The sequence below is a fragment of the Neovison vison genome, chromosome 12 (assembly GCF_020171115.1).
Source record: "Neovison vison isolate M4711 chromosome 12, ASM_NN_V1, whole genome shotgun sequence".
In the NCBI taxonomy this organism is placed as follows: domain Eukaryota; kingdom Metazoa; phylum Chordata; class Mammalia; order Carnivora; family Mustelidae; genus Neogale; species Neogale vison.
Genome location: NC_058102.1, coordinates 45,490,116 through 45,508,479, shown reverse-complemented (window position 1 = coordinate 45,508,479; position 18,364 = coordinate 45,490,116). Strand labels below are relative to the sequence as shown.

Sequence of the window (18,364 nt, the reverse complement as noted above, 5' to 3'; positions counted from 1 at the left end):
CTTCTTGCTCACTTGTCATCCCCGGAGGTCAGAACAACGTCGGAACGAGGGAGGCTCGCTGTCCGGTCTGCAACCTCACGCCGTTTGCCGCCCCCGCTGCTTAAAGTGTCCGGGGTAAAAGAGACGGCTTCTTCAGGGCAGATTCCCGGCGCAGCTCTGCGGCCCTGGGACTTCGCCCGCCGGCTTCACCCCGCTGTCTTCTTCCCCGGCCATCCTCTCGCCCCCGGCTGCGGAGTGCATGGCTCGGGCGCCTCCGCTGCTGCCGCCGCTGCCAGCACATCCCACCCAGAGGACTGAACGCCACCGCTGGAGTCGGGAGAGAAAGCGGAAGCCCTAACTTCCCTCTCCACCGCTCCCCGTTCTTTCCAGCCGAGGACCCGCTGGAAGGCTCCCGCGGAAGGCTCCCGCGGAAAGCCTGGCGAGAGCCGGGCGCAGGGGAGGGCGAGCCGGGAGCCGCAGGCGCACGGGGGCGGAGGCAGCATGTGCCCCGGCGCCTCGCGCCGGCCGGAGAAGTAGCGCGCCGTGGGGCGAGCGAGACGCTCCCTAAGTTGGGCGCGTCCCAGACCTCGCCACCCCGCGCCTCGGCCGCCAGTGTCCAGAGAAAGGCGGGGCTGATGGGGGGCGCCGAGGTTGCCGTCGCCTGCGGCCAGAACCCGTCTTAAAAGAACCTGGGCCGGCGTCTCCAGGGTCCCAGCTGGCGTCGCGCCCTCGGCCCGCGTGCGCTCTCTGATGCCTGCGCCGGCGGTGGCCCGGGTGGCCCGCCCGCGGGGGGTGCCGGAGGGGGCGGGGGAGGAGGAGGAGGCTGTGTGATGGCCCTGGACGGCGAGCGGGGGGAGCAAGAGGAGGAGAAGAAAAAGAAGAAGAAGAAAAAGAAGAGGAAGAAGAAGAAGGAGGAGGAAGAGGAGGGGGCTGAGAAGAGCAGCTCACCCTTCGCGGCCACCATGGGGGAGAACGACGCCGCGCTACGGGCCGGCGGCAGGGGGCTCTCGGACCCGTGGACGGACTCCGTGGGGGTGCGACCCCGCACAACCGAGCGCCACATCACGGTGCACAAGCGGCTCGTGCTGGCCTTCGCGGTGTCCATCGTGGCACTGCTCGCTGTCACCATGCTCGCGGTCTTGCTCAGCTTGCGCTTCGACGAGTGCGGAGCTAGCGCAGCCCCAGGCGCCGACGGCGGTCTCGCCGGCTTCCCGGCACGCGGGGGCAACGGGAGCCTTCCGGGTTCCGCCCGGCGCAACCACCAGGCTGGCGGGGACCCCTCGCAGCCCGAGGTAGGCGGAGAGGCCATCCCTGGGACCCCGTCCGCCCAGCCGCCGTCGGAGGAGGAGCGGGAGCAGTGGCAGCCGTGGACGCAGCTGCGCCTGTCCGGCCACCTCAAGCCGCTGCACTACAACCTAATGCTCACCGCCTTCATGGAGAACTTCACCTTCTCCGGCGAGGTCAACGTGGAGATCGCGTGCCGGAACGCCACCCGCTACGTCGTGCTGCACGCCTCCCGGGTGGCGGTTGAGAAGGTGCAGGTGGCCGAGGACCGGGTGGCCGGAGCTGTCCCGGTGGCCGGTTTTTTCCTCTACCCGCAAACCCAGGTCTTGGTGGTGGTGCTGAATAGGACCCTGGACGCGCAGAGGAATTACAACCTGAAGATCATCTACAATGCCCTGATCGAGAACGAGCTCTTGGGCTTCTTCCGCAGCTCCTACGTGCTCCACGGGGAGAGAAGGTAGGGAGGGAGGCGGTGCCCGGCACCGCCCCACCCAGCCAGGCTATTGAAAGGCTGGGCGGCCCGCGACCCGGGGGACCCGGTTGGCTTCCGAGACCGAAAAGCGCGGGGTGGGTGAAGGAAGCGAAGGTGGGGTAGAGCTGTCACCCAGAACCCCTGGGGTCTCCCAGATGCCCGGGCTTTAACTGCTGCCGACTCCACACAGTTACCAGCACCAAACGTTGAGTGCCACCCCCTCCTCTAGTCTGGAACTCCTTCCTATCAAAGTTCCTTAGCCAGCATGGCACCTTGCAATTTTTAAAGGGTAGTGTGAAATCTGAGCGATGCCAGGGTGACATCGAAAGCCTGCCAAGATACCGTCGAGGGAAAATACTCGCGGGGTCCAAGGCCAGGGCTGTAGCACATCCAGGTGAGATGGCAGTGCAGGGCAAAATCCTTCCCTCCCCCTCAGCCTGCCCACCTCGCCTGTTATCTGGCAGGCACAGAGCAGACAGTGAGCTTTGGCTGCATGAAGTTTTCCAAAACTGCAAGTTGAGATTCCGAGCAGTAAGAGCAGGCCCAGGTGACAGACTCAGGGGGAGGGCGACAGGAGTCTGGGGGAGGCTGCCATGGACAATGCCAATGAAAAAAGCCCTTGCAGGTGCTGCCAGGTCTCTCAGCACAGATACAGAGTGACTTTAGTTTTTTGTCGTTGTTCTTGAATTACTGCCTCTGGAAATGACTCCAGTGGTGCAAAGAGGGAAAGCTAGCCATCAGTCTCCAATGCCTTGTTAATGAGTGCCTTTGATGCTTTTTAGATTTGGGCAGTATTTTATTTTATTTTTTTTCTGAGAGTCTGTGGGGTTTTTCACAACTTGTTTAGACCTCAGATTTCGGAGTCAAACAGAAGCCGGTTCGAATCCCAGATGCAGAGCTAGCTGTGGTGAAGGCTGGAAGACACTGACGAATCTGTCACCAGCTCCTGACGATGACTATCTGTAGTGCTTATCCAGCCAAATATTTTAACTTAGTCCCACAAAACACTTCCTATCTTACAGGTAGGGAAATGGAGGCACAGAGAAGTCAAATAATTCGTCACGTAATGAGCTGACACAGCAGGGATTTAGACCCAAGCAATTTGGCTCTGGAGCCCATACGCTTAGTTTTAACTTGAGGACAATAATTAGTACTGTCTTCATAGGGATTGTTGCAGGTGTCCATGAGCAAATGCATTGAAAAGCACTTAAACTATACAGGGCATATAGAGTGTCCACTATACATATGAGCTATTTTGTGCCTCCTGGGGTAGTGAGCACTCAAGCATATTACTGAATGAATAAACAAGTGATTTTTGCTTTTTGTCCTAATCCATTGCATTTAAAACAACGTTGATTAATTAAATGACGATAGGGCCAGCAAACAACCGAAATGACCCTTAAAAAAGAAACTGACAACCTTAGAAGTAGAGGCAGGTTGGAGATTAGCAATGATACCCCTGCAAGAGCCTCTTCTGTCCTCAAATGATTTTCACAACAGCAGAAAACTGGGTCTCAAAGCAGCCCCAGGTGCCTGAGATCAGCCCCATGTGTCTGAGATCAGCAGGTTTGTCAGTGGAGAAGTGAGGCTTGAACTTTGGTTTGCTGAGGACCGGGGCTTATGGTGTTTGGAAACTCCCAGAAGAAGTTGTTATTATATAGGAGGCTGGGAAATGTCAGTGTGTTATGGGAGAACACAAACGTTTTATTATTTATATATTGCTTATGAAGCAACCTCAGATAAATTTTCTAATGCTTTAGTAGTTGTGTGATAGTTGAAGCCTCCTACAAGTGAATGTATAAATTATTCACTTTCAAACTACTAAGATCAGGTGTGGATAATTTAAACCCTCTTATACCACTTCCTTCAACATATTCTAAACAATACAGAATAAATACATTTTTAAAACCCACCATCATATCAAATATGGGGGGAAAATGCATAGAAGGCAAATTTGCATGTTGTGTTTGGAAACAAGCTTATGTCAAAATGTCAGTAGTGGGAGTGCATATCACTGATAAATCTTGCTCTGGTGAAATAAATACTTCTAACAAATCCTGTTTTTTTGAGCCAGGCCAAAATGTGTTTGTTGGAACTGAACTTGTTTTGGTCAGTATATTCAAATTAGCAGGACTCTTAAAAAGACCAGATGTTTCAGCTTGACCCGTAACTGTTTTCTTGTACCCCTAGTGCATATTTGTGTTTAAACTGTCTCTTTCAGTTTTCTCCCAAAGATGTAAATGACTTGGTTGAAAGTTTAACCTAGAGCACATGTGGCTGTATTCTGCATCCCAATAGAAAATCTGGATTCAATATTTCTGGAGCTCTCAGGTTTTTGTTTCTTTTTCTTTCTTTCTTTTTTTTAAAGATTTTTATTTATTTATTTGACAGACAGAGATCACAAGTAGGCAGAGAGGCAGGCAGAGAGAGGAGGAAGCAGGCTCCCTGCTGAGCAGAGAGCCCGATGCGGGCCTCGATCCCAGGACCCTGAGATCATGACCTGAGCCGAAGGCAGAGGCTTTAACCCACTGAGCCACCCAGGCACCCCAGGTTTTTGTCTCTAAACAGCGTCTGAGAGAAAGTCCTTCTCTTCTTCTTCTTCTTTTTTTTTTTTCCATCAATACCAGAGTGAATATGATAATTTTTTGAGTGTGTTTCTAACTAGAGTTAATATGGCAAAGGAAATCTCTGTTCCCAATTATGTGAACATTACATCTATTAAGTCTTTTTTTTTTTTTTTGATTGTTGTTGTTACCATGGCTACTTGGAGAATTTTTAAAACATACCAATGTCAGGAACTCAGTCAGGTTTGGACTTTGGTGATGATTTCGTCCCCAAAATGCTCTGTAATTTGATATTTTAAACACTTTCAAAGAGGACATAGGTGTAAATTCTAAATTTTCATTTGATTAATGATAAAACATCATGGTCTTTAGTTAGTTGTAGTTTTTGCCAAGTTAATTATTGGATAATCTTTGCAATAAAATAGGTATTTATTCTGCCAATGGGGAGTCACAGAGAGCAACAGGAAGTATTTAAAAGAGCAGTGCTGCAATTGAGTCCACCTTATTTAGCCTATATGGAGACATTAATACCCAGGAGTCAATGTGATTCTTTGGTTCCCTTCTCCGAAGTCTGAGAAAAAGAATTTGGGTGAGGGCAGGAACATTAGATCTCACTATTGCTATATACCTATGACCCTTGGAAGGTTTTCTCCCCGACAAGGTATTGAATGGGACCTGGTTTTATCCTACATGGAACACTTACCTTTTCTGGTTCTTATACCGCACTGGAGAAAGGTAGAAGACAGAAGCATAGACTCTACCCTGAAACCCAAGGCTCTTCTGCTTTCAGTTGATAATTTGGATAATGAGAAATTCACCACTTGTTGAATATTGCAAATACATAAATTCTCTTGAATTTGAAATGTTTACACACAGCGGTAAATTATCTCCATTAGGCGGAGCACATACTCATTTTTTTCCTCAAGTTGGTGCATAGCAGGCAGATAAAAAGGGTGTGTATTTATGTCATATTATCCTATAGTAGAATATACTTGTTTAGAATTAGGTATATGTTCATTTACCTGAAGTAATTGCTGCTTTCGGGTAGCCAGATGGCAAGCATACCCATGTTCAAAGTAGGGTACCTTAATTTAGAACCAGATGGTTGGATCGAAAGAGGAAATTTACTCAAAGTAAATGAATGTTTTATCCATTTTCAAATGGAAGACTTTTTTTTTTTTTTGACAAACTTTGATTTGGTCTATAACATGCCACAGTTACAGAAGATAAATTAAAAATGGGTGGTCTTTTTCTGTAAAGGATTATTTTAAAGAGAAACCATGATCTCCACATAAAATGGGAAAATAAGATTGTGGTTCTCAAGGAGAACTGCAAAAAACTCTCTTGCAAAGTCTTGTGGCGAGAATAGAGAATTTTATGGAGAGCTATTTGATCTTCTGTGGTATTAGTGTACATGATTTGATGCCTCATACTTTCCCGGACTGAATTAAAATCATGATATTTAATAAAAACTAGAAAACCACCACATGGCTTTTATATTGAAAGCAGTCTCATTTCTGTCGTTCATTCTGGAGAGGAGATATCTTCATATGAGCAAGTTAGAGTTTATGTCTTTTTGCTCCTCTATAGAAGGCTCTGAACTGAAAAATCTGTAAGAACCAGTTGTTTCTGTGAAAACTTTTTTTATAGAATTCCTTAATGGACTTAGCTCATTGTTTTCCTGTCAGGCACACATAACCATATGGCCTAACAGAGTCCCAAGCTGGATTTTGGTCATAATTCAGAATGCCATCAGTAAACCAAATCTAGAAAATATTTTTAAAAAGCTTTGATCAGAGGCACCTGAGTGGCTCAGTCTAATCAGCGCCTGCCTTCTGCTCAGGTCATGATCCCAGGGTTTTAGGATGGGGTCCCGCGTTGAGTCCCCTGCTCAGCAGGAGGCTTGCTTCTCCCTCTCCCACCCCCCCTGCCAGATTCCCTCTCTTGATGTTTTCTTCTCTCTGTCAAATAAATAAATTAGGGAAAAAAAAAAAAAAGCTTTGATCAGTTAATAATGACTAGTGACTCATTTAGATAGGAAAATCCATACAATTGGTGTTTGTTGTGTGCTTTTTCTTTTCTTTTCTTTTTTTTTTAATATTTTATTTATTTATTTGACAGAGAGAGATCACAAGTAGGCAGAGAGACAGGCAGAGAGAGAGGGAGGAAGCAGACTCTGCTGAGCAGAGAGCCTGATGCGGGGCTCAATCCCAGGACCTTGAGATCATGACCTGAGCTGAAGGCAGAGGCTTAATGCACTGAGCCACCCAGGCGCCCCTGTCCTACATGCTTTTCATGGTGCCATCTGATTTGATTACCCTGGATAGTAATACAATATATACTTCTTCTCAAGGAGTTAAATTAGTTTGCCTGTGTTTTTATGTGTGCAAAGTACTCTAAATCCTAAATAGGGCCTATCTGCTCAGATCCGTTTCAAACAAAGGCGGGCCTGTGACTGGTTCTCTGGTATTTGTTTGGTTTGCAAAGCATGTTTATTTCCTCAAATCCGTTCTCCCCACTGGGTATGGTGATGGGCTGGAGGCCGTTTGTTGAGGATGGGGACATTTGTCCATGTGATGACAAGAATAACACTCACTTCTTTAAGCACAGCTTCGAGAAGGATATAAAAGGAGCAAGGAAGAAATGATTGATCTTTAACACATCCTTTTGCGAGGAAAGGTGTTCCTCTTCACCCCCTGCTCATTCTCCCACCTGTCATCCTCATTGTCAAAATTGCCCACTTCATTTTAATTATTTATTTGTCCTTTACGTGCTTTCAGATTTGCTATGGTGACTAGGTTCCTCCAGAGTTTTTCAAAGTCCCAGGTCTTCCTGCTTTTTGCCACTAGAGAGTGGATGTTTCTCCAGCAAGTAGAATCTCACCACATGGAAATTGGAAGAATATAAAGTTGAAAGATACCCCCTCCCCCAGGTTTCCTGGCCAATCTGGAATGATTTCACGTGGCCGCAATGTATGGTGGTATTGAAAACAAGACTGGCAAGATTGGGTGGGGCTGAAGTGGGGTAAGGGGGTCCCGGCTCACCCCTCCTGCCTTACCTGCTTCTGAATAAATGAGTGGCTTCCTGGGTTAGGGAGCTCTAGCACTGGTTTTTCCAGGATTGGGTGAATTCCCAGTGTAGACGTAGGTTCACTTGCAGGGTGATGTTTTAGTTTAATTATTCAGATCTTTCCCTATGACCACACAACTGAAAAAAAAAAATCAGAGGAGGGGTATACAAAGAAAAAAGTTTTAAAATTACCAATCCTGGTTACTTCCCATCTCTTTTAAGAACTGGTTCAAGCTGCTTTTGGTTGTGTTGCTGGATGGAAGAGCACATGTGTGCTTAGCGTGTTCAGGGACTCTGGATCCAGGCTGCCTGTGTTCATGACCTGACTCTGCCACTTCCTAGCTTTATGAGCCTGGCAAAATTTCCTAATTGTTCTATGTCTGGTATCCTCATCTGGAAAATGGGAAAAATGATACCCTATTTCCTAGGGTTATTATGAGGATCACAAGTTAAGTAATAAAGCATTTAGAGCCATGTCTGACAACTGGTAAGCTTTTTTGGGGGGTTTTAATATTATTATATTATTCCATGGCTGGAGATCTACTATTTGCATTGGTACAGGGTCATGTAGGGTCAATATTGGGTTGGGGTTTTTAACTATTATCAAGACAGTGGGGAAGTGGTCACCTGTGGACATTCCTCCTGCTGCTTTCTGTTTTTCCTCCCAAGCAAGGTTCAAAAGACAGAGAAGAGGAAGCAGAGCCTTTCCACTCTGAAGAAGAGAGTGAAGAGCAACGCCATATATGGTTTTGGGCAGCGAGAGGAACCCATGCTTGGTTCAGGCCCTGTGAGCTGGAGGGGGCCGAGAGAGCAGGAAGAGAGTGTGAAACAAAAGGAACATACAACTCTCTAGTTATGGTACTGCTCTCTATCAGCAGCGAGAAGAGCAGAGACCAGTGGCTGAAGGGCCGGGGGCGGGGGGTGCCTTCGTTGTCATCGCAAGCTAGAGCATCAAATGAAAAAACTGCAAGTACGAAGGAAAAGGCACACTAGTCATTAGCTCTTGTTCCTAAGACTTTATTTGAGTTCTGAGAGTAGCGGTATTTCATAATACTTACGTATTGCTCTGCCTCCTTCCACTATGAAACAAATGAATCTCAGACACTAGTTTATTTATTCTTATGAGAATCTAATATTATGGCCTGCAAACGTAATTTTAGTGCATTCATAATACTCTTCATCAATGGTGATCAAGCACTCAGGACTCATTTTTGGTAAGAGTATTTAGTACATAAATAGGAAAACAATTATGAATATTGTGCTCTGTTTTTATAACACGATTATTCACATATGCACCACTTCCTACATACATACTGCTGGCATTATTACATTATGTTTTTACTTTACTAGAATGGTTATTTAAAAAAAATAGATTACACGCTTGCTTATGGCACTGAATATTCAGCAGGAGCACTTTTCTTCTGAAGTGGCAGAGGTTTAATGACTCATTGAAGTACATAAAAACACACAGTCTAAACAACGACCCGTTTTAGCTTAAAATGTTTTGTCATTGAGTAATAATTTGCATTTTGATTAACAACCTTAACTTTAAATGGGACATGTGTAACTTCCATGACCTTGTAACTGAGTCCATCTACTGCAAACAGTGGATTAGTTCCATTGGAACTTTTCTTTAGGTCTTGGGAGTTTTCATTAAGGGTCAGAAACTATTGCAACACCGGGCAAATTACAAGCGAGGTAGAAGGAAACTCAAAGATGATTCTCGCTGCTTTATGTGTGGTGTGCAAAGATGTGGTCCAGATGCAAACCTCTTGAATAGGGCATACCATTTGTGGGGTTCTCTTAGTTTGGGTGGGTTCCACAATGAAAAGTCACAAATCAATCTGAATGCTAACAAAGTCACGCAAATGTTGGTTTCCTATGCATATTTTAACTTTACGAAAAGGCGAACTGAAAATAATGGAACAGAAATTGTTTTGTATCACATACAGTAATTTGTTGGCAATATCAGCCAACATTAATGCATTACTTCTGCTGGATCTTATCATAATGACTTGACACAAGTAGCTTGCCTAGTGAACTTCCGCAGAAATAAGAAGAAATCAATTCTCTGTATCCTTCAGAGGCAACACGGAGCTTTACACCCTCCTTCTTAGCTCAACCAAAATGTCAAATAGGCAAGTTGTTAAGAAATAAAGTAATTTATTTTAGACAGAAGAGAATTAAAATACATGTATATTATTTCTGTTTTTCTAGTTATGCTAAAGTGACATTCTTGGAATGACACTTCTAGGATGTCACTTTTGGATGTAGCATTTTTTATGGTAATAGAGAGATTCATTAAAAGATAAAAATGATTTTGTTTAAAAAGCAGGAGAAAAACAGAAAATGAAATACTTGTCCCGATTACCTTCTGCCTCCTGCTGTTTTATATTACTTGCTGCATTTATGTGTATATTTCGTATCTATACTGTATATGAAAATGTTTCTATTTTTAATTAATTTTTTGTATTTCTTCTATCTGGTGTCCTGCTACCACTTCAGACTTACTTTGAATTTACTCAAAACCCAAATTCATTACTTTCTACTCCAAGTCTCCTTGTTTAGAGGCTTCTTTGATGTTTGGGATGACAGTAAACAGAAAAGAAGTCTCACTTCCACCAACTGAAGGCAACCCTAACAAGGCAACGATGAAGGCAGAATGATATTTTTAAAATCCAGCAGACACTGTTGCATGTTGAGGGGACAGAGCCTTGAACTAGCTCTCTTTGTTAGACAGAGGAGTACCGAGGGTCAGAGAGGTGTTAGAGACGGACAGGCAATGCTGAGACCTGTTAAAGCCAGAATCCATGAGAGGCCAGGCAGAACGCTAACTTAATAAGGGAGTCAACACTCTTTTAAAGGCTTGTTTCTGTGCTACGTGGAGTCAACTGCCTTACTTCTTCATCTGCTTCTGACCTTTAAAATACTACCCAGGCTTTTAGACCAATTGTTAATGCTTCTTTCTCTGTGAAGTCTCTTCTGTTCTTAAGGCAGATGGCTCTCAACTGAGTATTTGCCCTGCTCCTCCTTTAGGTTGTCACAGATGGGGTGGAAAGTGCTACTGGCGTCTAGTGGTAAGGGCCCCGGGATGCTGCTACACATCCTACAGGACACGGGTCAGCCCCCAACAAAGAATATTTATCCAATCTAAAATGTCAGTAGTGCGGAAACTGAGAGGTCTTGCTTCAGGAGAATGTAATGTCTTCATACGTTTTCCTTTTTTGTCATGGCTTTTTGTAGAATACCTGGTTAGGTATTTGTTTAATTTCTTTTATTAGAGTATAAACTCCTTGAGGGAAGGAAGCATATATATTTATCTTTTTCTCCTCAGTGTTGAACACTCAAGAATGATGATTAAGAGAAACAAATGTGCAACAGAGCTTGTAGTAAAAAGCTATTTAGCGGTAGTGTAATTTAATATTCAAGAAAAAAATCTCATCAAGTTCAGGGAATGTTTTATTTCTCAGTTTTGTTCAGTTATAGGATCTCGAGCTTGGAAAAGACCTAAAAAGTAATCTAGTCCAACCACTCTTCTTTACCAAGGGACTTCTTTTGATTTCCTAAATACCGAATTGAAATTCAATTGCAATCGTCCTCAGTTGCCAGACTGTGAAATTGGTATTTCCTCATTTAGACATTATCAGAATATATGGTGGCCCTCTGTGCATAGATATATACTGTGGTGTGTGTGAATTCATTAAGAATATTAATTGCAGAAACAGGCACTAGATGGTCTTTATATTCCTTTCAACCCTGAGAATCAGTGATTTAAATTGCTAGCTTTACTAACATATTTACTTACTATATAAGGCAAAAAGAGAGTACACAACATGATTCTTCTGCATAAATATTTGGTTTATGAATTTCTCATTAACCCAGATGTATTAAATCTTCTATACCTAATAAATTCCTACCCACTAATTACTTAATGCCAAAGATACCTTTGATTTTTTCTTAATGACTAATACATTCTAATTGCAAACCTTCTGTTGAACTCTTGCAGAGCCTTTTCCCCAGTATTATTAGTCGTCTACCTTATCATGACCTTAAGAAAAAAAAGGTCATATCTTAAAAAAAAATCCATGTACCTAAAAAGCTCACACACAGCAGATGTCTGTCAGTGGTGGAACTGGAGTTCTCAGACTCAGAAAATTAAAAAGGAACACTCTTTACCCATATGTGGAATCCTGCAGGTAAATTTTAAAGAGCTCAGGAAAGAAATATCAAGCTCAGTGGACATTTCAATTAATGAGATGGAAAGATGAGATTCAAAAACATTATGGAAGACGGAAGCATGTCAAGAGAAAATTGTAAATGGGTACTTTTTAACTGAAAGGACATTTTATTAAACTGACCTCTCATTAAACAAAACTATATTACTATCAATAGAAAATCATAAGGAAAACTATTATCATGGTACTGGCATTTTTGGAAAGAAGAACCTTTATTACCAACAGTCAAATTAAAACATTGTTTATAAATTATGGCTAAAGGTTCTTGAAATATAATAGCTTTTCACTTAGACGCAGAAACTGACTTCTAGACCCAGCTTTGTGCTAATTGCTAGTGTAACTTTGGACAAATCACTTACCTACTGGAATTACTTTTTCATTTTAGAAATTTATGAGAGAGGACAGTTTGCTCCTAAGATTGCTTCCAACTTTAACCTTTTATTTGTCTGAAGATTTGACTTCTTTCCCATATATTACATCATTTTATCATCTCGACAGCTTTGGAAGGAAAGCATAGAAAGCATTATTATTTTCCTTCTACTAATGAAAAAATAGGCTCTAGCAGTAACCCAAGCCTGTTATGTGGCAACCCAGTACTCTTTTCAAGATAACTCCCCAAAATCCTCTTTCCGAGAGTAAGTATACAGTTAATCTTTAGAATGTCTTATTTTTCTCTGCTTCAAAATTAACTTTTAAAAAAGTAGACTCTCAAGGATAAATGTAAGCTTCATAATGTTAAAAAGGTATAAGCATTTACATCTGATGGTTTGAGCCATGGATAGCCAATAGGATTCAATGCATATGTCAACTCCTATTGATCGCTAGCAGCTGCCTCAAGTGTTATGCTGAAAATAATTTTGAGGCCAGGTTTGAGCTCAGTGGGATAGGGTGCCATGTTATATTAACCAGGAACATTGTGGGTGATGAAGGGGGAGTGGTGGCAGGACTACTTCTGGGGGAAAGAGTCTTTTAAAGAAATGACTTCAGCACTCAGTCATGTTTTATGAAGGGTCTGATGTTGACTTGCCTGGTATTGAGTTTTGTAACTAATTTTATCAGAAAAGTTTAAATTGATTTGTATCATGACTGTTTTCATAAATGATGGCTTCTTTTTCAAGTTAAAAGGGTGTCCCTGAATTACTTAGTTTGAGTATTTTCATTTGTAATAACTGTGGCAAAATGAAGAGGTTGTTTCTAGTTAGTTTTAATGAAATGCAATGTTGCAGCTTGATCTGAAAACTTGAAGGCATTAAATATACTTAGTAGAAATATATACACCTATATCTACATTGACATGTTTATTATATATTTATTATGTACAATTACCTGTATTAACACAATAATACCAAAGTTATAATTTGTATAGTAAATATGTATTGTGAGTCGTAAAACTGATAATCTCTGGATTAGTCAGTATAAACATGTGTTTATATATATATTTCCATTAAGCTTTATAGTACTTTTTAAAAGTTAGGCTTGATTATTTCCTTCCAAGCAAGGAACACCTAAACCGTAGGGAAATTTAGTAGTCATCCAAGATGATATGGCTGAGAATGTTGCAAAGCCAGAATTTAGACCAAAGTTTGTCATGTTTCAAAGTCCTTAACAAAATCAGATCACATCTAGCTGAAATTTGAGGGCACAGATGTTTCTCACTGATGGTCTGTATTCTACATGTATCTGATGACATCTTTTGGATTTTAGTTTCATTGACTTAAATACATTTAGAGGGGAAAGTGAGGGCATACCAAAAAAGAGAACTATTGTTTTCCAGTGTTTGCCAATGGGATGCTGATGAATTGCTTTTCTGTAAAGTGTAATGTTTCGTCTAAAAAGCACTGGTCTGGGTTTAGAGGATTTACTTTAATTGAGATAAAAACTTCCCCAAAGAATTTTTATTGTTGGGGAAATACATACAAATTATACTTTCATGCTATTCATACACCTAAGATTGGCACAGAAGAAACTACCTTGCAATTTGGCAAAATACATTATTTTATCGGCAGAAGCATGTAAAATGGTCATAACTTATCAATCCATGAATGTAATTGAGAACGTCATTTTCTGTTTTCCAGATTCCTTGGTGTCACTCAGTTTTCACCTACCCATGCCAGAAAGGCATTTCCTTGTTTTGACGAGCCGATCTACAAGGCTACTTTCAAAATTAGCATCAAGCACCAAGCAACCTATTTATCTTTATCCAATATGCCAGTGGAAACTTCTGTGTTTGAGGAAGATGGATGGGTTACGGATCACTTTTCACAGACCCCTCTCATGTCTACATATTATTTAGCCTGGGCGATCTGCAACTTCACATACAGAGAAACCACCACCAAGAGTGGGGTTGCAGTAAGTATTTTACACTTAAATATGTTTTTAGATAATGGACGCGTTGTATAGTAATCTTATTTCTGGATGAAGAATGAATCATTTTTATCCTCTTCAAGACATACATAGCTAAATTCTTTTGTTAATCCTTGGCGGAAAATTATTTTCCTGGTTTCTAGAGTCAAAGAGGAGTGTCTTTTCCGTACCCACCCCTCTTGTACCTTTCTCCACCTCCTCCGTCCCCAGCATCCCCATCCCTTTTTAGCTTCTGAATGTTTCTGAAAGAACTGTTGTCTGCTTTGGGAAATTGCTTTTTATTTATGGGACTGGGAAAGCTGCTTCTCTTTATAGTGAAATATTTCAAATATACAGAAAATGTAGAGAATATTGTAATAAACTCCACAAGCCTACAGGCCAGCTCTAGAGAATCTAAACAATTTACCATCTTTGCTCTAGTCTAATTTAGTTTTTGAGAATGTAAAAGACACTGGATAGAATTGAAGCCCTCTGTCTGCACCTGCCTGATCTCATTGCCTTACCTCTTCCTTTAGAGATAATTATTGTCCTGAATTTGATGTTTGCCATTTCTATGCATATTTTCATACAATTACCAAGTGTGTGTGTATGTATATTTCTATAATAGATGCTGTGCTTTAAAATTTCACATAAGTGATTTATATTATAGATATAGTTCTCTAAGTTATTTCATTTTAATATTTGATTTAAATTATGTTTTTGTGGTTTATCTGAATAGAATGGTTTTAGTGAAGATATCAAAATCTGTCATCCTCCTATAGATAACCATTTTAATTTTTCTGATTAGCAACAATGCTCAATGGGTATTTTTGTCCATGAGTTCATCTGCCAGTGTGCTAGAATTTCTGTAGGGTTATAAAGCTTCTCTTAGCCTGTAATACCGAAGTGTACAGAAATACATTCTTAGGGGAGCATGATATATGGGAAGCCTAGAGAAGCCATGCTCTGCATTTAATTTACAATAAGATGCAATTGGACATTCTGTGATAACTATCATTTGTGACAGCATGGTGTTCCAAGCATTTTTTGCATGCTGTTTATTGTATTGGCACTAGTCAGGTCAGGTCACGCCATGCTGAGTTAACAACTTCCTCCTCATTTCAATGACTTACACAATAAGTATGTATCTATTTTAATTTTTATGTTGCCCCTAAAGTAAGGTATTATGATTCTGTTTTTCCAGATGAATAAAGTAAATTGAGGTTTAAAGCAATTAAGTAACTTACCCAGAGTCAAAAAGTTAAATAAGTGGTAGAGCTGCAAGACAAACTTCGTTGGTCTGATCCCATATTTTGGGCTTTTTCCCACCATGTGCCCTGGGAACTCTGTTTCATCGTTTCAGCTGTATGTCTGTAAAAGAATTCCAGTAATAGTTCTCCCTGTTCGGGGCCATTGTATTCAGCATTGCTCAAACATAACAAAAGGAGTTAACAGAAATCTATATTCTTGTTCTGTAAGAAGTTCATAGGTCCAAAACCACATAAATTTTGAAAAATAGGTTTGGATCAATAAATTTTCTCAGTGTTACTTTCAATTTAAATCACTGTGACACCTATTTAAAAAGTAAAATCTGCATGCATAAAAAATTAATGCCATTATTGAAGAACTGTGTATAATGAATTAATCTACATAATCCTTAAAATTAGGTCCTAAATGCTGGCTATAGAGGGCCAGAAGATATTTTGCTCTTCTGGACTTGTACTCATTTGATATGTTGAGTTCCTCTGATGTTTGTTGATGTCTCCTATGGATACTTCAAGGCTATACATGTTGGACCACACACAGAAAAGGAACACCAAGACATCTCATTTACTCTGACGTCTTCAAAAGTTGATGGCTGGCTTGCTGTGCATCAGCTTGCAGCATGGGGCACACTGGAAGTGTTTTTTCTAGTATGTTTTCTTTAAAACATCTTAAAGGTGTTCTCAGCCCTACACAATTAAGCTTGTTGCTAAGTGACCTATATTTAAATGCAGACACACTCTAATTATTAGATGTGACTTTTATTAGGGTTAAGAATCCAAGTAGTTAGTAAATATTTTAAAATTCCTCTTTAATAATTTTTATGTAGAAAAGATAAAACATGCTACCAGAGAACATCAAAAGGTCAACTGAAATAAAATTTTAGATTATATAATCTAAAAATGCTAAGGATAATAAAAAGGAAAACAAAATTGCCACTGGGAGCCCTTATTTATCAATTGTGGAAATACAGTTTAAAACCTGGTTCTTTTTTTTTTTTTTTTTGGTCACCTCTTGGATATCCAATCTGTTTTTATTTTCATCACGTTTCCTCTTTATTACTGGAGAGGAGCACATAGGAATCACATTTCTGAACTCTTAACAGCTGGAAGGAGTGGAAGTTTAGCTTTAGGATCTTGGGGGTAGGGACAGTCTTGTGAAGTCCAGGTGGTCATGTTGGAGCAGAAGCTGACCCAGTTTTCTTTGAGCTGTAAGAGCATAACTAGAGTAGCATCTTTTTTTTTTTTTTTTTTTTAGATTTTTATTTATTTATTTGACAGAGAGAAATGACAAGTAGGCAGAGAGGCAGGCAGAGAGAGAGAGGGAAGCAGGCTCCCTGCTGAGCAGAGAGCCCGACGCGGGGCTCGATCCCAGGACCCTGAGATCATGACCTGAGCCGAAGGCAGCGGCTTAACCCACTGAGCCACCCAGGCGCCCCACTAGAGTAGCATCTTAATAATTTGCAGCTGAATCATAATAGTGCCTCAAGTGTGTGTATTTGAAGCATCATCATTTACTTCTCAAGTTTTCTGCACCTTGCTAGGCACTATTCTAAGTAATTGGGTAAAAAACTCTCAGATCGTTCTAGTACAGCGATTGCAAGTGCCTCTTTCAGGTGGAATCCAAGCTGGGAGATCTATTTTGTTTACCCATTCCTAAAATGGCTTAATATTTTTGTAATTAATTGTTGATATTTAGAAATTGAGAGAGTGCACATAAAATTATTTATTTCTGGCTTCTCTTGAAAAATGGGAAGAACTTGTGACATTGGGCTCACATTCCCATGTGGCAACAACTGGTCATTCATTTATTCCTTCAGCAAATACTTACTGAGTGTCAGGTATTGTTCTGGGCTCTGGTGATATAGCAGCAAACAAAGCAACAACTCTACTCTCAGGGAACTTACATTCTCATGAGGAGAGAGTGACAATAAACAAATAAATGTATATCAGGTGGTAATATTTACTATGAAGAAAATCAGTGCCCTGTAGCTGGGTGGTGGCTGGCCCATTTACATGAAACAATTGCTTCCTAGTGTAACCTAATTCAGACCACTTTTTTCTTTTGCACCATGTCAGATTTATTGTTGTATATTACTTGCTTTCATTCTGTAGGCATTTGGAGTCTAGGGACATAATTCAAGAGCGTAGCCAAGGAATCTGCATTAGAAAAGCAATGAATTCTCTCATTACGTCTTAGTGATACTGGCATTCACTAATTGTGAAAAGAAAGTTGTAGAAAATAAATTCAAGACCATTTAGAAGAGGGAGAAATTGCTAAGGCTGGAGTCTAATGGTATGCTTTATGGAGTAGATGGGATTTACTAAGACCCCGAATGATGGTTTGGTCTTAGAAAAGCAGATGATGGGGGTGCCTGGGTGGCTCAGAGGGTTAAAGCCTCTGCCTTTGGCTCAGGTCATGATCCCAGGGTCCTGGGATCGAGCCCCGCATCGGGCTCTCTGCTCAGCGGGAAGCCTGCTTCCTCCTCTCTCTCTCTCTGCCTGCCTCTCTGCCTACTTGTGATCTCTGTCTGTCAAATAAATAAATAAAATATTAAAAAAAAAGAAAAGAAAAGCAGATGATGTATGCATATAGTCCTTGATGGGAAATGTTACTAAGAAAAGACAAAGGTAGGGATATCTATGGGGTATCTACGGGGCATAGTGTGTGGTTATTATGATCATAAACATCATCACTTCTGCTCCTGGTTACAAGTAGGTCATTAAGGCTGCTTCTGAATTGCCGGAGAAGGGCGTATATCCCACCTCTTGATAAGGGAGTGTCAGTGAATTTGCGGATGTGTTTTCAAATAAGTACATCTTCTCTCAGGCAGCAAATTATTTACATTCATATCACATACAAAATGCACTCACCAGTAGGTCTAACTGCATTACAACATCAGGCTGAAGTCTGAGATCCAGGATCTCACCATCTGATTTAGCTCTAGGTGTGAATGAGACTATTTAGATTTCATTTCTTAGACATGGTTCTTTTGCTCTGAAGGCCTGTTAACTAAAGGGACATGTTATCTATCTTCTCTCCCACAACAGATGATGCTGAGCTGGGAATATGATTGTTTCAAAAGGAATTTCCATTCAAGAATGGAGAAAATGGGAGGACATAGCAGTTTTTGGCCCATAGCAGTTCTGAAATCC

At 41.5% G+C, this 18,364-nt stretch overlaps 1 protein-coding gene across 1 annotated transcript in view; it reads left to right on the top strand.

Annotated features, from left to right (window-relative positions):
• Positions 1-809: 809 nt before the first annotated feature.
• Positions 810-18,364, top strand: part of TRHDE (thyrotropin releasing hormone degrading enzyme) — a 380,043-nt gene continuing 362,488 nt past the window's right edge. The window contains exons 1-2 of the mRNA XM_044227809.1: positions 810-1,720; positions 13,679-13,952. Of these exons, the coding sequence (XP_044083744.1) occupies positions 810-1,720; positions 13,679-13,952 (1,185 nt within the window). The remainder of the gene's footprint in view (positions 1,721-13,678; positions 13,953-18,364) is intronic.